Source organism: Arctopsyche grandis, chromosome 10, assembly GCF_051622035.1.
Source record: "Arctopsyche grandis isolate Sample6627 chromosome 10, ASM5162203v2, whole genome shotgun sequence".
Classification (NCBI taxonomy): Eukaryota; Metazoa; Arthropoda; class Insecta; order Trichoptera; family Hydropsychidae; genus Arctopsyche; species Arctopsyche grandis.
Window position 1 is genome coordinate 1,027,938 of NC_135364.1, and position 16,788 is coordinate 1,044,725.

General features: G+C 33.5%; 1 protein-coding gene and 1 non-coding gene across 3 annotated transcripts; both read right to left on the reverse strand.

The window, feature by feature from the left end:
* Nucleotides 1-2,878: 2,878 nt before the first annotated feature.
* On the reverse strand, nucleotides 2,879-2,997 carry LOC143918487 (U5 spliceosomal RNA). Its single transcript, XR_013261131.1, has one exon. It is a non-coding gene; the product is annotated as a U5 spliceosomal RNA (small nuclear RNA).
* Nucleotides 2,998-4,590: 1,593 nt separating this feature from the next.
* Nucleotides 4,591-7,221, reverse strand: LOC143918129 (kelch-like protein 7). 2 transcript variants are annotated; one of them, XM_077439845.1, is made up of 11 exons: nucleotides 7,185-7,213; nucleotides 6,967-7,086; nucleotides 6,751-6,890; nucleotides 6,494-6,669; nucleotides 6,221-6,418; nucleotides 5,984-6,148; nucleotides 5,753-5,908; nucleotides 5,536-5,687; nucleotides 5,248-5,467; nucleotides 4,923-5,154; nucleotides 4,591-4,844 (listed from the first exon to the last, which is right to left on the reverse strand). In XM_077439845.1, exons 2-11 carry the CDS (start codon nucleotides 7,077-7,079, stop codon nucleotides 4,717-4,719), a joined length of 1,680 nt encoding a protein of 559 aa, XP_077295971.1. In that variant the 5' UTR covers nucleotides 7,080-7,086; nucleotides 7,185-7,213; the 3' UTR covers nucleotides 4,591-4,716. The 2 variants fall into 2 exon arrangements, with proteins under 2 accessions (XP_077295971.1, XP_077295970.1); XM_077439844.1 differs by having other exon boundaries at nucleotides 4,594-4,844; nucleotides 6,967-7,108; nucleotides 7,185-7,221.
* Nucleotides 7,222-16,788: the final 9,567 nt, after the last annotated feature.

Here is a 16,788-nt window from a genome sequence, read left to right on the forward strand (position 1 = left end):
AGACTGTTGCAATTCCATGTCAGGACTTATCTCAGTCTAACTTCTTACATATGTATATGTATTTTGGCACTGGCAAAGCCTAAATGTCACAGTTACCTATGTACATATATTACTCATAGAATTATGTATGTGGTATCTTGGATTGGGTACGCTTCCAAATAATTGCAGTTGAAAAATAATCTGTTGGGCGGGATGAATCTATACAATATATTAATAATTATTGTATGTATGTAGTACATACATATGTCCACGATTCCCATTTTAGACCCTAGTTTTGTTTGGAAAGGTCTAAAAGCCCTGGATTTAAGAACGAGTGCGTTCGTCCGCCACGAAAAGCTACAGTTTTATACTTTGGAAGGGCTCAAAGATCCTATACAACATCGATTTATTGTGTTTATTCACAACGCATAGTTTTATACTTCAAACAATCAAATTTGGTATACTATCCGACTACATACATTCATATAAATAATGCTAAAACTTAAGACTATTTTGAAGGAATAGGTTCTTTGAAGATTTTTCTTATATTTGGATGCAAGTTTTATTAAGTAAGACTATTGCTTTTCCCCCAACTTGTGTGGGCTCGAGCAACGCTATGTAGTTCTGATATAAAAATCGGTGTTTGTCCGCTATGCTATTTAGTGGCATCGTATTTTGTATAATTGTATATTATATACAAATTCGGTGTAAAACATAACGGTTTTTGGAATCAGGGCTCTGTATCAAAGTTCCTCATATGAAATTTTGAAGCCCTTTACATCCGAAATGCATATTTTTTTGTTTGTGATGTTTATTGAGCTTTTATTACCCCCAACATTAGAAATTCTTATCAACATGAAGAAATTTGATCATTGATATAAAAGGTAAAATACAAAATGCAATGAAACTACTTTCATAATTAGGATAGTATATAAAATAAAGTTTACATATAATACTATAACATATAGATTGAGTGATTTGTCAACCACTGGTTTACTAGCGCGATCAACTGATTTCGCGTTCGCGCCAAAAATGCCTCGGCGTATAAACGCGCTGTATATAACAGCCAATAAGGTCTCGCTACACATCGACCAATGATCTCTCAGTACGGAAAGTACCCGATGGATATAAATATTCAGCGGTTTTGATTCGTGCTTTATTCGGAGTTGGCTGGTCGACGTATAAAGAGCAATAAACCAACTCTACATAGTACTACTGCTGCGTCTTTCACTCCGATCTCAGAAACCCGTTTAGACGTTTACGCCGAATCACATAAATACATACTTGAAGTGACAGTAAATAGAATCCCTAATCTAGTTTTTTTTTACTTTATCTATGTACGTAGTAACAATAGATGAAGTTTTGTGATCATGCGAAAATTCGAACTCGAGATTTTGACTGATTCGAACTCAGAATCGATTACTGATCACGTTTTAATGATCTAGAAAAAATGTGTGTGTGTGTCTGTGTGTGTGTTTGTGTGTGTGTCTGTGTACTTTGGGGATTTTTTCAACACCGTTAGTCCTATCGAACCGAAACTTAGTATCGGTTAATGAAATTCTTATAGACACTACGTGAATTTTTTTCAAATTTTTAAGTTGACCGGAAATGGTACCTTCCCTTATAGGTGTCCTCTTTTTTTAAGTTTTTGAATTCGATTTTCTCCCAAACTATTAACTGATTTTTTTTTTACATGTACTAGAAATAAAATTTTTTATAATTTTATATTTTTTAAATATTTTTATCTGAACCGGAAGTAGTACTTTTACTCTAGAGAATCGAGGTTTTTTATGTTTTTCTCAAAAGCCTTTTGATTTATCGAACTGAAATTTCATATCGATCAGTTTAAGCTCAATACCAAGTTATGTATAAAATTTGGTAAGCGTCCGTCGACCGGAAGTGGCAGTTTACTCTTGTTCGATTTGTCTTCCACTATTTTTTTCGACCCCTTTAACATGTGTGGTCTTCACGAAAAAATTCAAGTATAATTCTTGTATCAATGTGATTAAAATAAAAAAAAAATCACTAAATTTAATAAACCGGAAGTGGGATTTTTTCCCTTCCGGAAGTATCCGGAAGGAAGGTCAAAAATGTTGTCGCCTGGATCCTGACCACACCCCTGAACGTATTAAGCTGAAAATTTATACTTATATTCTTTATGTACTAACTTAGATTTGGTAACGTTTTGGTCAGAATTCGTAAACCGGAAGTAGTATTTTTTTTAAAAACAATATTTCATTATTTTATTTTGACCTTTTAAATTACTTTTATCCTCTTGATATTAAATGTGTATAATAATTATACTGATTTTAAATAATTAAAAAAATTTGAACAAAATCCGCCAACCGGAAGTAGAAATTTTGTCTTGTGCAAGTATTTGCATATATTTGCGCTCAATTTGTATCGCTATCATAGTTATTAGTTCAATATCGAATTTTGTTTTGTAACCTTCTTATATTCCTCAAATACATAGATAAAGTCATGGGTTGGTCACACCCGAATTTTTTTTATTCCAATTTACATTAAAAAATATCTCAATATTATATTATAAGTGCACTTTAAAGCCCCGCCACAAATCGATTACGATATCACCGTTGGTTAACCTTTAATATTGAACGTATGCACTCAAGAATAATTTGAACAGGTACTCGATTCCTTCTCTTATCGTTTCAACAATGAGCACAAATCAGACGTGGGCGGTTATGATATCCTCACGTGCTCGTGAAACGTATATATTTAAGGATGCTGTTGTTGTTCACCTGTCGTACAAGCAGAGACAGTGAACAACAACAGCAGAATAATACAATGTGTATACTTTATAAACTGCCCATTGACTTTTGTAAAATTCAAATGCGTATTTTGGATTATCAAGATCAAGACTGACATGTGTATGAAAATGTTCCCGCTCAAGAGCGGGAAAGCAAAAAATTGTCTATAGACTCATTTGAGTGCTCCCCTCCACGGAAATCTTTAGTAAAAGGCGAAAGATTTATTCGTATTGAAGGGAAACCAGAGTAACTTTAGCTGACTGTTGGCGAATATATATACAGGAGTTTAACGCTAAGTATTGCACAATTTATTGGCAACTAGCGACATCTATCGAATTGTACACTTACTATGCATATCTAAAACTACAAGCAGTGCAAGCTTGCCCTTATGCATTTACATTTTTTTATTGTAAGAATAAAAGTCAAGAGATTATGGATGTAGTTACAAATGTATAAGACCGTTACGGAAGTAGTAACGAAAAATGCTTGCTGTTTTTTTTTAAATTTATTTTATTTAATAGCTATCTCTTTTGCGGTAATTAGATTATTAGTCACATCACGATCGCCCAAAAGACAATTTTTGTCATGAATACCGCGAATACGGAATATTTGGCATTCGATTTGTTAGTATGATAGTTATCGTTAGTATGATGAACTTTTCGGCTGCCGTTCAGATGCTCCGTTATAGAGATTTTAGTGACTTTTGGGCGAGCGCTTTGTGACCAATAATCACCGAACCCTTTTTTGCATATTTTTGGTGTAGTGGGGCCGAAGCAGGCCAGAGTGACATTTCGGCACTTTTTTTCTAAGCCGTGATGCACTCAGTTACTTTTTTAAATTAGAAATTTTGAGTAAAATTTTGGCCTCAAATATTGATTTTCATACAAAATCGTGCTTTTATTTCGAAATTCGCAAAACAGGAAAAAAATCGGCTTCTATTGATAGATTATATATAGAGTTTTAATTCATCTATGTACGTAGTAACAATAAAAACTCAAATTTTTTGAAAATATTTTTACCTCAACCGGAAGTTCTCTAGAAAATCGAGGTTTTTTATGTTTTTCTCAGAACCCTTTCAATGTATTGGTCTGAAATTTCATATCTCAAAGTTTAAGATTAATAAAAAGTGATATATAATATTTTGTGAACGCCCGTTAACCGGTTCTTTCACTATCATTTTTGACCCTTTAAAACTATGCATATTCACGAGAAAATTCAAGTATTATTCTTGCATCAATGGGATAAAAATCATAAAACTTAATAAACCGGAAGTGGAATTTTTTCCCCTTACAAAAGTCAAAAATGTTGTGACCACACGATTTTTTTCACACGACTCGGGTCAAAAACCCTTTTGTTTAAAATTGAAGTCAATAATCTCCATCTTATAGTTACGGTCAAATTTTTTCTCCAAGACGAAGGATTTGACATGCATTTTTTCTGATGCAACGTGTGAAAAATATTTGAGAGCCACTGGTTTAATTTTTATGAGCTTAAATCTTCAGAAATATTCAATATTTGTTAAATTACAGATGAATATGTGCTTTACTTTATTTTTAATTATTGAAAAATATTGATACCGTCAATTTTGAATTAATTTTATAAATTCAAAATCGTATTATTTAACAAGAAACATTATAAGAAATGACATGTAAAAATTCCTGAATTGAATACATTTTTGTGTAATTATAATTACATATGATTTAATATTTATTATACTTTGGCCACTTTCTTATTGATCAATTGATATGGATAATATTATTTATTTATGTAAGAATAGCTTGATGGCTAATTAATAAATCGATAAATAAACATAAAATATTCACAAAAAAATAAAATATATTTTGAGAAGTTGTTGCATATGTATTTATTCAAACATTTAGATACAAAAAAGTTTGTTTTAAATACATTTATTGATTATTTTATAAATCATTTATTTTCAAATATCTAATACTAAAAAAACTGCAGTCTATCAAATAATCGAATCATATGGAATGACATGTGCAATCGCATAACGTCTCTCTCTGCTAAGAGTTTTTGAGGCTTTCCAAGATTTGCTTGTCTCATCGTATTCCCAAACATCACGACTCGAATTTCCACCTGAAAATCACAACAATAAGTTAATTCTACGCATAATTAAGCATATAAATTCAAATTAATTGACATGAAAAAACTCACCCATGCTAAGTATTTTATTTTGGAAACAGCAGAGACTGATCGTTTCTACAGGTTTCGGTAGTTTGGTGAATGCTGTCCACAGATTTGCATTCGGATCGTAATACTCGACACTGTCTAATTCAGTCAAATTAGTAGAAGTTTGCCAAATATTGCCACTAGTGACTAAATATGTATCACTTATCAGCAATTTACAGCCACCAGCGACGAAAAGCTTTCCTTTGAATGCGACGCTCTAAAAATGGTGAAATCAAAATTAAGTTAATTTTATTTGGAAAGTTTTATATTATTTGCGATAGTTGTTAATACAATTAATTTTGATATTCACCGAATGTCTTTCTCTTTCCTGAATCATCTGAGCGCGGAAAGTCCAAGAATTGGTCTCTACTGAATACATCTGCACCTTATTCGTTGATATACTTTTTCCATTTTTACGTGTAAGACCGCCTGTTACAAATATTTTGCCATCGATGACAGAAGCACTATGAAAACTAACAGCCACCAATAATGGAGAGATGATCTCCCAATTCCCGGTCTTGCTGTTCCACCTAATCGAAATCAATAAGCGTTAACTTTTATGTCAATCGATCTCATGAAATGATTGCAATTTAATCACCTTTCTACAGAATTTGTAGGTCCAGAACCACCAATGGCGTAGACATCAGCGGATGAATTACGACGAAGTGTCACTGCTGAGAAAATATAACGAGCTTGATTTAAAGGCTTCAATGGATGTTTCTGGCCGCTTTTCAAATCAATGTATTCCACCTGAAAACAATTTGTTATATTCCAATTTCTCTAAACAAGTACTCCATAACACGGGAAAACGTTACTGAAGTCACTAATTCATTTGAAGAATTCTTTCCGCCGATGATAACGATCCAATCTCCCAAGACGACAGACGCAAAATGATACTTATTAATTCCAATGTTTTTGAATAGAGTCCAACTTTTATTTAGTTCGTCATAAATATCGATGGTATTTGCCGTCTGTAAACACGTTATGCGATAAAATAATTAATTTACAATCCAATCAAAATATTTTACCTGTGATATAAAACTCACATCTAAATTAGACCCCCCAACCAATGCCATTTTTTTTTCTTTTTTTCTACGAGGGGTCTCTCTTTGCATGGTAGATTTGTCAATCTTGTCTTTAAATTCTTGTCTAAGAGAAGTCATACACTCAGCACACGAATGACAGAACGTTATTACTTCATCGATAAAAAACTGAAAACATTACACTTTATTCGAATGAATTTTAAACAAAAAAATCTGTAACATTCAATTATTCTCAAATACCTCTATCGAGAGCAAGGATAACCTCACGGATTTCATCACCTGTGCAAATTTATTTTTACGGTTCGCATCATCATATATTACCCACAATTTCACAGCATTGAATACGTCTTCTTCTGAAAGCACGTTCAAATAATTCGATTTCAAGATTTTGATCACGGTGGAGGCTGGCAGTTTGAGAAAATCTTGTGTTTTGTGCAGCTAAAACAAAATTGGAATTGAAAAATATTTAAGCGACACATTTTTTAAAAGCTTTTTTATATAATCAACACTCACTGTATTGAAATTTTCCTGGGTCAAATCCATTGCTCTCGTCTTCAATTCGGAATCATTCGTTAATCTCAAAACTTCCAGGCAATTAGAAAGATCGACCGTTTCATATCGCGGTGGAATTTTTACTTCGAGTCGATTGGCTAGCTCGATTAACTTTTCGTAGTGATTGTCGTCTATACCTAAAATTATAATTCAGATTATTAAATTTAATGACCAAAACAAGCATTTTGAATTGAATATTTTAGATAATTAATTCGGACTTATTTCTCCAGTGTAACAATACTTCAGGATTCCGTCGATAACGTCGAAGTCAAAAGGGGAAAAAACCTCACTCAATTTATCTTTGTTTCTCTCAAAGAATTCGCTGCACGCCGATAACACAATCAAGTGCACGTAGAATCTGCAATTATGAAAAATAACGATTAGACTGACAAAAAAATTTGTATTGAATTATTTTTGGATTCGAATGAAGATACCTCTGGCCTCGAACAGTAAAAATGGAGTCGCATTTTTTATTTTCTTTCATGGCATCATACAAATGTTCCACCCGTTTTGCAGCAAAATCGGACTTTGCCTTCACTACAAACATCTTGTTTCTGATTTTCTCTTAGATTTATTCTGAAAAAAAATTGAAAATTACACATTATAAATACGGTAGAAATACAAGTGCCAAGCATAATAAAGTCAGACTTACCAATTGGACAGAATAGCAGCGAATGATCTGGAGCACTGTCATTCTGCGGTTTTTTATAGCTTTTATATCACGATAGATAAGGATATCTCAACCCATTTATTTACTGAGACCAACAATTTAAAATTAATTTTTTTTTTCATAAATGCCATATTGCCATGACAGGTGACCCTAAAGCGATACTACATATTACCAACATACGGGGAATATATAAGAGAACTTAAGTTTAGATAGTATTCACTAGTGGGACTTAATTTCGAATTCTTTTCACTTAAAATTAAATATACACATTCACTAGGTACATCTTAGCTTTAATTACAATACTTGGCCCTTTGTATAGGAAACATTTTGATCTTTAATTTAGATAAAATTGTGAAAGTAATACGAACTTTTAATTTAATAGTTTAATAGTTGGAAATTAAATGTTTTAAGATATTTTGGGAGAAAGATGACATTATTTTATGTTTAAAAATTAGTTATCAAGGGTCATATGGAAAATGTGGTTGTTTTAAGACTCATTTTATTAGGAAAAATACAATCACGATAATAAAAATGTACACAGCATAAAACGTAACGTATTATATTTTTTAAATAACCAAAAATATTGATTTATGAAATTTCAAATGATTGAATTATAAGTGCGATATTCATTCACGTCTTTTGCAGTAAAAAAGAGATTTTTTTAAAACGAACATAGAGTTACAGGGTTGATGCTAGATTGTTTACAAGGATGTGTTATTATACCACAGAAAAACATGTTTTTACAAAATTATATTTACAATAATATTGAAAAACAATATTATATGAAAACCGCATAAAAATAACCACTCATCCGATATTAAAATAATCGTCTTCTCACAAATGAAATACGTTTTGGAATTAAAAATACGATCATCGATAATGGAATTCGACAAACTACTCAAATCCGCCATGCATTTTTTGCACTCAAAAGGAATACGTACGTAATTAACCAGAATTTAAAGTTAGTGATTAATGAGAATTGATTAAAAACTGCAAAATTTATTTTTTTCAAGACAATTTCAATGATATTGTAAAACCGCAGAAAAAAACAACTGACTTTTGATAATAAAACCAGAATTGTTTATACTGATTTCAACTCTACGTACATATGTATAAGATTATACTTGGCAATGCTTGGCCAGACTATCGGCGCCCACTCTTTTTATTTGTTGCTAAACTTATTTTTATTTGTTGTTATTATTATTAAACACGTGTAAAACGCAACGAAACAATCCTTGAAATGATTTGATAAACTAAGACCATTATTTTTTCCAATCGAAAAAAGTTTTCATGCTGATACAAATCGAGACATCTTACAAGGTTTATGCAATTTCATTTGACTTATCTTAGTTTGTATGTGTGTGTGGAGGAGGGGGGGGGGGTTTAAATTAGTATTACATGGCGCATCTACATAACTAAAAGAAGTGGATCCTAGGATGTCGACCGAATGTGCAGAAACAGACACTATTTAATAATAATAATAATAATAATAACTTTTATTCCAGACGATAGGAGAATAGTGTAATCCCCAACGCCCATATAAATCATAATTATTGATAATATAGATAATAAATACAATATTATTGAAAAATAATAAAAAAAAACATAAATAAATATATAAATAATAATAATAATAAGAATAATTAATTGATTAATCAATTTAATGTATATTTAAGGCGGTCATACATTGAAGAATGCAAATGTACATACATACATTGAAGAATGCAAATGTACATACATTGAAGAATGCAAATGTGAAGATGGAGCAACAAGAAGACAATTAGGCGATAAAAATATACGAAGACGTAGAGAGGCAGTTCTCATCCTGAGAATGGCCTCAAAGTGAGGCACATGCCCATCCACAAACATTTGCGACGCGCTGCAGCCCTTAGGTAGCCTGAAGAGAGAACGTTAGCAGTTGTTATATTGTAACTTTATCTTCCTCATCGTCTCCCGTTTGTATCTGGTCCATAGTTCTCTAGTATAGAGGCTAGTACAAAAGGACATATATTACTATTAGGGCGAAATCACACAGCGTGGTATGCGGTATGTGGTACGTCGACAAGTTCTCCTATATTTCTTAACGATCACTGTCAAGGAAGGATAAATAAAACCATACAATTTGACCAGGTATGCCACATTTTTTATATATGTTTAAGACTATCCAAAAAAAAAACGTCCCACATACCGCGCTGTGTGATTTCGCCCTTATAGTATTACAGACATACTATTTGAGTTGGTCCGAGTACACATGTACATACATACATACAGTGGTGTAGTCGGGCCAGGTCGTCAACCTGGTACTTCTTTTTGAGCCAGGTCGCCACCCTGGCACTTTGATTGATATAAACATTGTTTTTCTAGTACAATTAAAAATATTTTGACTAAAATTTCATATAAAATTTTGTATTCCAAATATTGTGAGCAGACTCTCGTTCTAACATTCGATGACCATAATCGAATAGTAATCTGAGCACATCCAAAACTTAAAAGACGTTTAATCAACTTTATTGGATTTTTTATCTAAAACCACCCCAAAACTTCGAAAGAAAACATTCTTTAAACTATTGACCATACGCACTCGAGGATAGATAAAATGAGGGAACTCAGCTTAAATGAATAATCTTTAAATTCACATGTTAAAATTTGATAGTTTTTTGACATATGTATGTATACATAGTACATGGTTTTAGCATTGCTAAAGGGAAATATTGCTGTTGACAAACAAACACGGGTTTTGCAAAATCAAAGATGTTGAAGAGGGTGCATCCTGGAAGTTTTTATAAAATATAAAAAAATGGGTCTACCTCACGGGCCGGAATGTGAAATGCCGGAAAACGCAAATATCGGAAGGCAAAGATCGAAAATTGGAAGATTTTAAGTCGAAAGATCAAAAAAAAAATGGTGCATGGTAAACGGTACATACTCACTTAATTTGCGCAAGCAGGATACAACAGTAACAAGAGGAACAGGCTTTTCCTCCCGTATTCTGCGCGCGCACATTAATACGGGAGGAAAAGCCTGTTCCTCTTGTTCCTGTTGTATCCTGCTCGCGCAAATTAAGTGAGTATGTACGTGAGTATGTACCGTTTACCATGCACCATTTTTTTTGATCTTTCGACTTAAGATCTTCCGATTTTCGATCTTTGCCTTCCGATATTCTGCGCGCGCACATTAATACGGGAGGAAAAGCCTGTTCCCCTTGTTCCTGTTGTATCCTGCTCGCGCAAATTAAGTGAGTATGTACCGTTTACCATGCACCATTTTTTTTATCTTTCGACTTAAGATCTTTCGATTTTCGATCTTTGCCTTCCGATATTTGCGTTTTCCGGCATTTCACATTCCGGCCCGTCACGGAGACCGAAAAAAAAATACATCATAATTTCAACAAGTAAGAATATTTGCTAATAATTATTTGATTTCTTTTTATAAATATTAAAACTACCAATATTAGGATACAACTTTATTTTTTAGTAAGGAAAAAAGCGGGGGGAGGGGGGTCATAAAAACTAAACACCGACCTTGTTCTTTTTTATTTAGCACTACACCACTGCATACATACATGCAAATTTGAGTTACACTAATACTATTGTACATTTTGGACAACGTTCTACCCCACGTGTTACATAATATTCGGCCAACGGGAGAATCCAAAATAGGCAACCACCAGACCGAAGTATGCGGCCCGCTTAATTCGTGGACGTGGAATTCCCGAGTGGAGTCCAGTGGGGAATCGCAAGCCGGAGAGTGTATCGAACGTTTAAACAGCGCGAACGAATGGTATTCGCACATTGTTGCGATTGTTTGCGGTCGAAGTTTGCGGTGGTTGTGTGGCGACATCACCTGCATAAACAACCGGAGGTATTCGGTTCGAATCCGGGCGATCGCCACCCGCGCCGCCCCACCTTATCAGGGCTGGACATCTGGACCGGGTCCTGCCACATTCTCCATGCTACTGGCACGCCGGTATGCCAGCCCTGAAAACAATGCTGATAAATCGCAACGTGACCCCACCCCTCTACCACTTCCCCCTCCTCCTCACACAAAATGCTCACCTTCGCTTTTGCCTTCGTGACGACAGGACACACCTATGTATGCAAGACGAAGGGCTTTTGGGTAGGTCCGAAGGTGACCCAAAACTTCCAGGACGAGTATTTACCAAACACTGCTTCAGTAGCATGTTTTTACTCGTACTTTTGTCGGAGATGCGCAAATGAAACCGATATAATATGCAATGCCCTAAATAGAAATAACCTGCAAATGGCTTACAAAAAATCATATATATAATATCGCTATCCTGTTTGTGTGTCTGTCTATCTGAGATAACGCTCGCCGTAAGAAGCGTAGTAGCGGGGAAGAGGGGGGGGAGGGTGTTGCGCGTCATGTGACGTCGGGCTGAGCGACGGGTGACAATAGACACACACACACACACACACACTTTATTCATGATTTTATTATTTTTTATTTTTGTGTTTTTTCTAATTATCTTACTTCATTTATTACTTAGTTGCTTAATTTGAATATAATTATTATTATTAGTTTATTGTGGTTATAACTATAATCTAGGTTATTATTTTTATTATTATTAATATTATTATCTTACCACTATCATTGATACTATTTTATTGTATTTATTATTATAATTATTGTTATTGATATTTTTTATTTTTAATTTTTAAATTTTTCTTTTTTCTCACCTATGTACAGTCACGGTTTCGGAAACCGGAACACCATAGAAAAATGTGATTTTGCGTGAAATTTCAGTGAACTTAAATAAAATAAACACCCAAAGTTATTAAAATGGTAGATTATATCACAGTGCTTTATTTTAACGACAATTGTTAAGAAAAGAAACAACAACAAAAAAGGTAGGGAGAATTTTAGTCCGAGCCGGTTTTTATGACCAAACGCAGTCTCCACAGTTGAATGAAATTTTGAATGAAAAAACACAGTTGAGCGTAAAATTTTAATTTTATTAGTCACATGGTATTATTTACAAATTATAAAAACTTAATTAATATTATGTTGCGGCTCCTTTTAATTTTATGACGGCTTTTATACGGTTAGGCATAGAATCTATTAAGTTTCTTAAAATGTCGATGGGGAAGTCTTCATACCATACTTTTTCAATGATCTCTTTTAATGATTGATGGCTAGACACATTTGTTTTACTAATCCTATATTTAATAGCCATCCATAAATTTTCAATTGGGTTTAAATCGGGACTATTCCCAGGCCATGTTAATGTCTTTACACCAAATTCCTACAAATAAACCCGAACCTAATAAAAAGTAACAAAAATATTTCAGTTTTTTGATCGAAATATTATTAATTACATTCATTCATTAGTGAGTATTAATTTTATTCATTAAATAAAATTAATACTCACTAATTTAGCTCGATGACAAGGGGCAGAGTCATCTTGGAATATGACATCATCAGAATTTGAAAGATGGTTTTCCATTGATGGGATAAAACTTTTTTCTAGAATTTTTTTATATGCTATTCCATTAATGGAACCTTGCACAAACTGTATTCGACCAATTCCATAATAAGAAAAACATCCCCAAACCATGTGGCTTGGGGCATGCTTCACTGTCTCAGGGTACATTTTTGGTCGAATCTTTCTCCAACTTTTCTTCGAACATACGGAAAACCATTTGAGCTGAAGAGGTTAAATTTCGACTCATCAGAAAATATGACTTGTCGCCAATCCGATTTCGACCACTCTAATCGGTTTTTCATAATTTTCTTCGTAAGTAATGGTTTTTTCGCAGGTTTCCGAGCGTGCAGTCCAGCTTCTCTGAGTCGTTTTCTTAAGGTTACATCACTAATTTCAATTGAAAATTGATCCGAGATCTCTTTTCTTATCTCTACAGCAGTTTTGAACCGTTGCCGTAAAGATAATAGAGTTATCAAGCGATCTTGTCTCTCGGATGTGCATCTTTTCGGTCCTGTCCTCTTCTTACGAGCAAAAGTTCCAGAATCCTTTTTCTTTTTCATTATTCTTGACACAGTAGATACAGAAAGTCCCATTTATTGAGAAATTGATCGCAATGAATGACCAGAGTCTACCAAAGCCGTGATTTTTATATTCTCCTCCAATGATAGTTGAGTGTATTGTTGCATGGTATTTTTATTTTCAACGATTTCGATCCGTACACCTCGAAAACTCACACTAAACTGAACTCAAATCGTAGAAAACAATCACATTTAAAAGACCCGATCGTTAAAAACTACACACCTAAAGGGACAATATTTTTATTGCCCAAAAATCGTGACGGTATATGCGAAAATTTTTAAAATGATTTATCTTCTAATAATTATTTTTGGTTATCAATTTTGAAATCAATAAAACTGTAAATTTTCCTAACAAAATAAATAAACCATTTCGAACGGGCTGGATTGCCGAACGTGTAATGCGCGCACTTTTTATTACGATTTATATTACATGCGCGCGCGCCTATAAATTACCGTCAAAGAGTAATCGTAAACGTATTGACCATGCACGTATATCGAATTATCAACTTTATAATATAAACATTTCCACATTCATTATATAACCAATTAGTGAATTAAAAATATGTATGAGAGATAAGGAGAGCCTACGATGCAAATTTCATAAGATATATGTTGTGTGAAAATGTTAAAGTTTTAGGCTTTTAAACAATTAAAATCTGAAAAAAGTAGTGGAATTGAGATATCTCAGGTGGGAGTTGCTTGGTGTGATCAAATACGTAACATATTGATCCATTCAGTCATTAATTTGAGAGTTCTTAATTAAGTTGGCTGGAGCATGTTCGCAACGCCTTCTAAGGAAATCCACAAATGGTTGGATAACAGGTTAGTTCAATCTGCGAAAGGCTGGAACTCTAAAAGCAGCAGAAGACAGATTCATCTGCATTCCGGAAGAACTTAATAAATACGCTTAGACCCAGATCAAATACCCAAGAGCTTTGTGGGCTAGGGACATGTATTTTTAAATTATTTTTAAGCAATCATGCTCACTCGTCTTTACAGATCGCTCCAATACGATTAGAGTAATATACAGATAAGAAATATCAATTATAAACACATAATTATATATTTTACATTAAAACATATATGGTCAAACATTTGTATAGAAGCATTGTAAACATTATACAAGACAAATACAATCAACATCCACAAAGACATATATGGACAAATTTGCAAAATTTATTCATATCAGTGAAAAATTGAGAAGTTGAATAATGCGAATCTTTTGCGAGATCGGAAAAGGATGCTCATTTGAAGGAACCGTTTCAATTAAAATCAGATAAATTGATATGAAACGATAAACTGGAGTCAAATATCCATAATCTGGCCAGCAGCAATCAGTTTGAATCGAGCCTGTGACCACTTTTTGCAAAAACATTATATGCTAACCACTAGTCCATGCTTCTGGTTAGATGAATAGTTATTGCATGAAATTTACGACACTTGACTGTAATATTTAGACATTTTTGTATACAACCATAGCATCTATTAGAGCCCTACCACACCGGGTGACTTGCGTTCAACTCGGTGAGTGATTTTGTTGCGTGACCAGATCAAATGTATGCAGTTGTATGGAGCATGCAAATCACCGGTATCCCAAGTCGTAAAATCACCCGAACAGTGAGATCGGCTATCAGCATTCGGTTTGGGCACGGTGATTTTATTACTTGAGCAACCATCGCGATCCCTCAATCAAAGCTGCCACATTCGGTGATTAGTTGCCAGCGAATACTTAATGAAAACACGTGTGACTGTATCGTCACGTATTGAAAACTCTAACGTATTAGTGAGCAAATTCTTGGTCGCTTCTGGTTGCCCGAATTGGGTGACCAATAGTGACCACGAGCAACTACGCTTGGGCAACAAAATCACTCGCAATCTCCCGGTGTAGACCAGCTCTTAAATTGTCAGATCAAATCTGAATTTGGTCTTAAACACAACATTTTTTAATCGTGAAGCAAAAAGTTGTAAAGGATAGTGATTTCACTGTCACTATCACTGGGCCATAATTCGTCGACCCACGCATCAAGAAACAACGACAAAACGCAGTATTTTAAACGGCGCTCACTTTTTATTAAGTGCACGAATGCGTGCAGGTTTCTAGTTTGTAATAAATTCTAAATTCCTAAGATTCCCTAAAAATAATTTACAATACACCCATATATACTAACTTGAAACTGCATGCCATATATTATATAATATTCCGTTTGTTACAGACATACTAACAAACTAACCAGTAGATTCTATGGCAGAATCACTAATAACCATACTAACACACTTGTGAAGAGTCTCGGTGATTACAACAAAATGTCTATACCCTTCAGGTATAAACACAGATTACCGAAACAGAATCTGCTTTAGGTCATCGACTTTAGAGAGTCTTTAATTAATATTATGTATTAGATGTATTATGAGCATTTATACGAATTGTAAATACATATTAACATTATAATAATATAATACTATGATTACTAACACAATTAATTTAAAATTGTAAAATAGAAAATGATCAGTAGATCAGTAGCTATTAAAATAGATATAAGATGTATTGTGAATATTTCGTAATAATAAAAAGCATTTATAAATCAAAATCAAAGGAAAAATCTTTGGTTGGCAGATAAACGACATTTAGTTTTCAGTTTGTTCAACTAGGTAAGTATTTATATTATGGCTTAAAACAAACCCACATTGAAAGAATAGACATATTAATATTGAAACACTCCTAATCATCATAATTTTAAAACTGTCTGCTGCTCGTTTGAAAACTTTTCAATCTTCTTCCATTTTACTTTCATTTCATCTTATTTAATAGTAAAGTAGTTGTTTTGTCCATTTGTAACTTCACATTTTCACTATTAAAATATATATATAAGATGTATTGTGAACATAATTTCATAATAATAAAAAGCATTTAAAAATCAAATTCTTAAGTTGAATAAATTTCAAAAATTAAATCATAATCAAATTTTTTTTTGAAAAATTTCACTGATCGATTATGAATCGAAAAAAAGCTTAATCGATTCAATTAACGCTTGAAACATTTGAAAAAAAGCGATCCTCAACCTTCTCCACTCCGGTCCATCTAGTCATAAAATTAGAATAAATAGCCCGTTGTGGGCGCGTCTCTTATGAAACGTATCAATATGCAAATTCAATTAATTCGATGATATACGCGCATCGCATTGACTTTACACTTAAACACAACATTAAGATAGATTTACACCGTAAAACGTGGGCCATAATTCGTCGACCCACGCAACAAGACAAATGTTGCCAGGCGTGTCCATAATTCAACCCGTTCGGACCATCTATCACTGGTCAAAGGCATACCTATCTTCGCGGCGGCACTCAACGCGTTAATAATTAAGCGTCAACCGCTTCTAAATCACATTAAATAAATTAAAAAATAAAATAAAAATAACAATAACGATAATAAAAAAAAGAAGAGACACATTCGGTCGAACAGTTCCGAATCGCTTTTCGATTCAAATCGTGTGTAAACGGACGGAAAGACACAATGGCAACGGCGGGGTTAAGAGTTGTTAATAGTCGGTTCATTTTACTTATC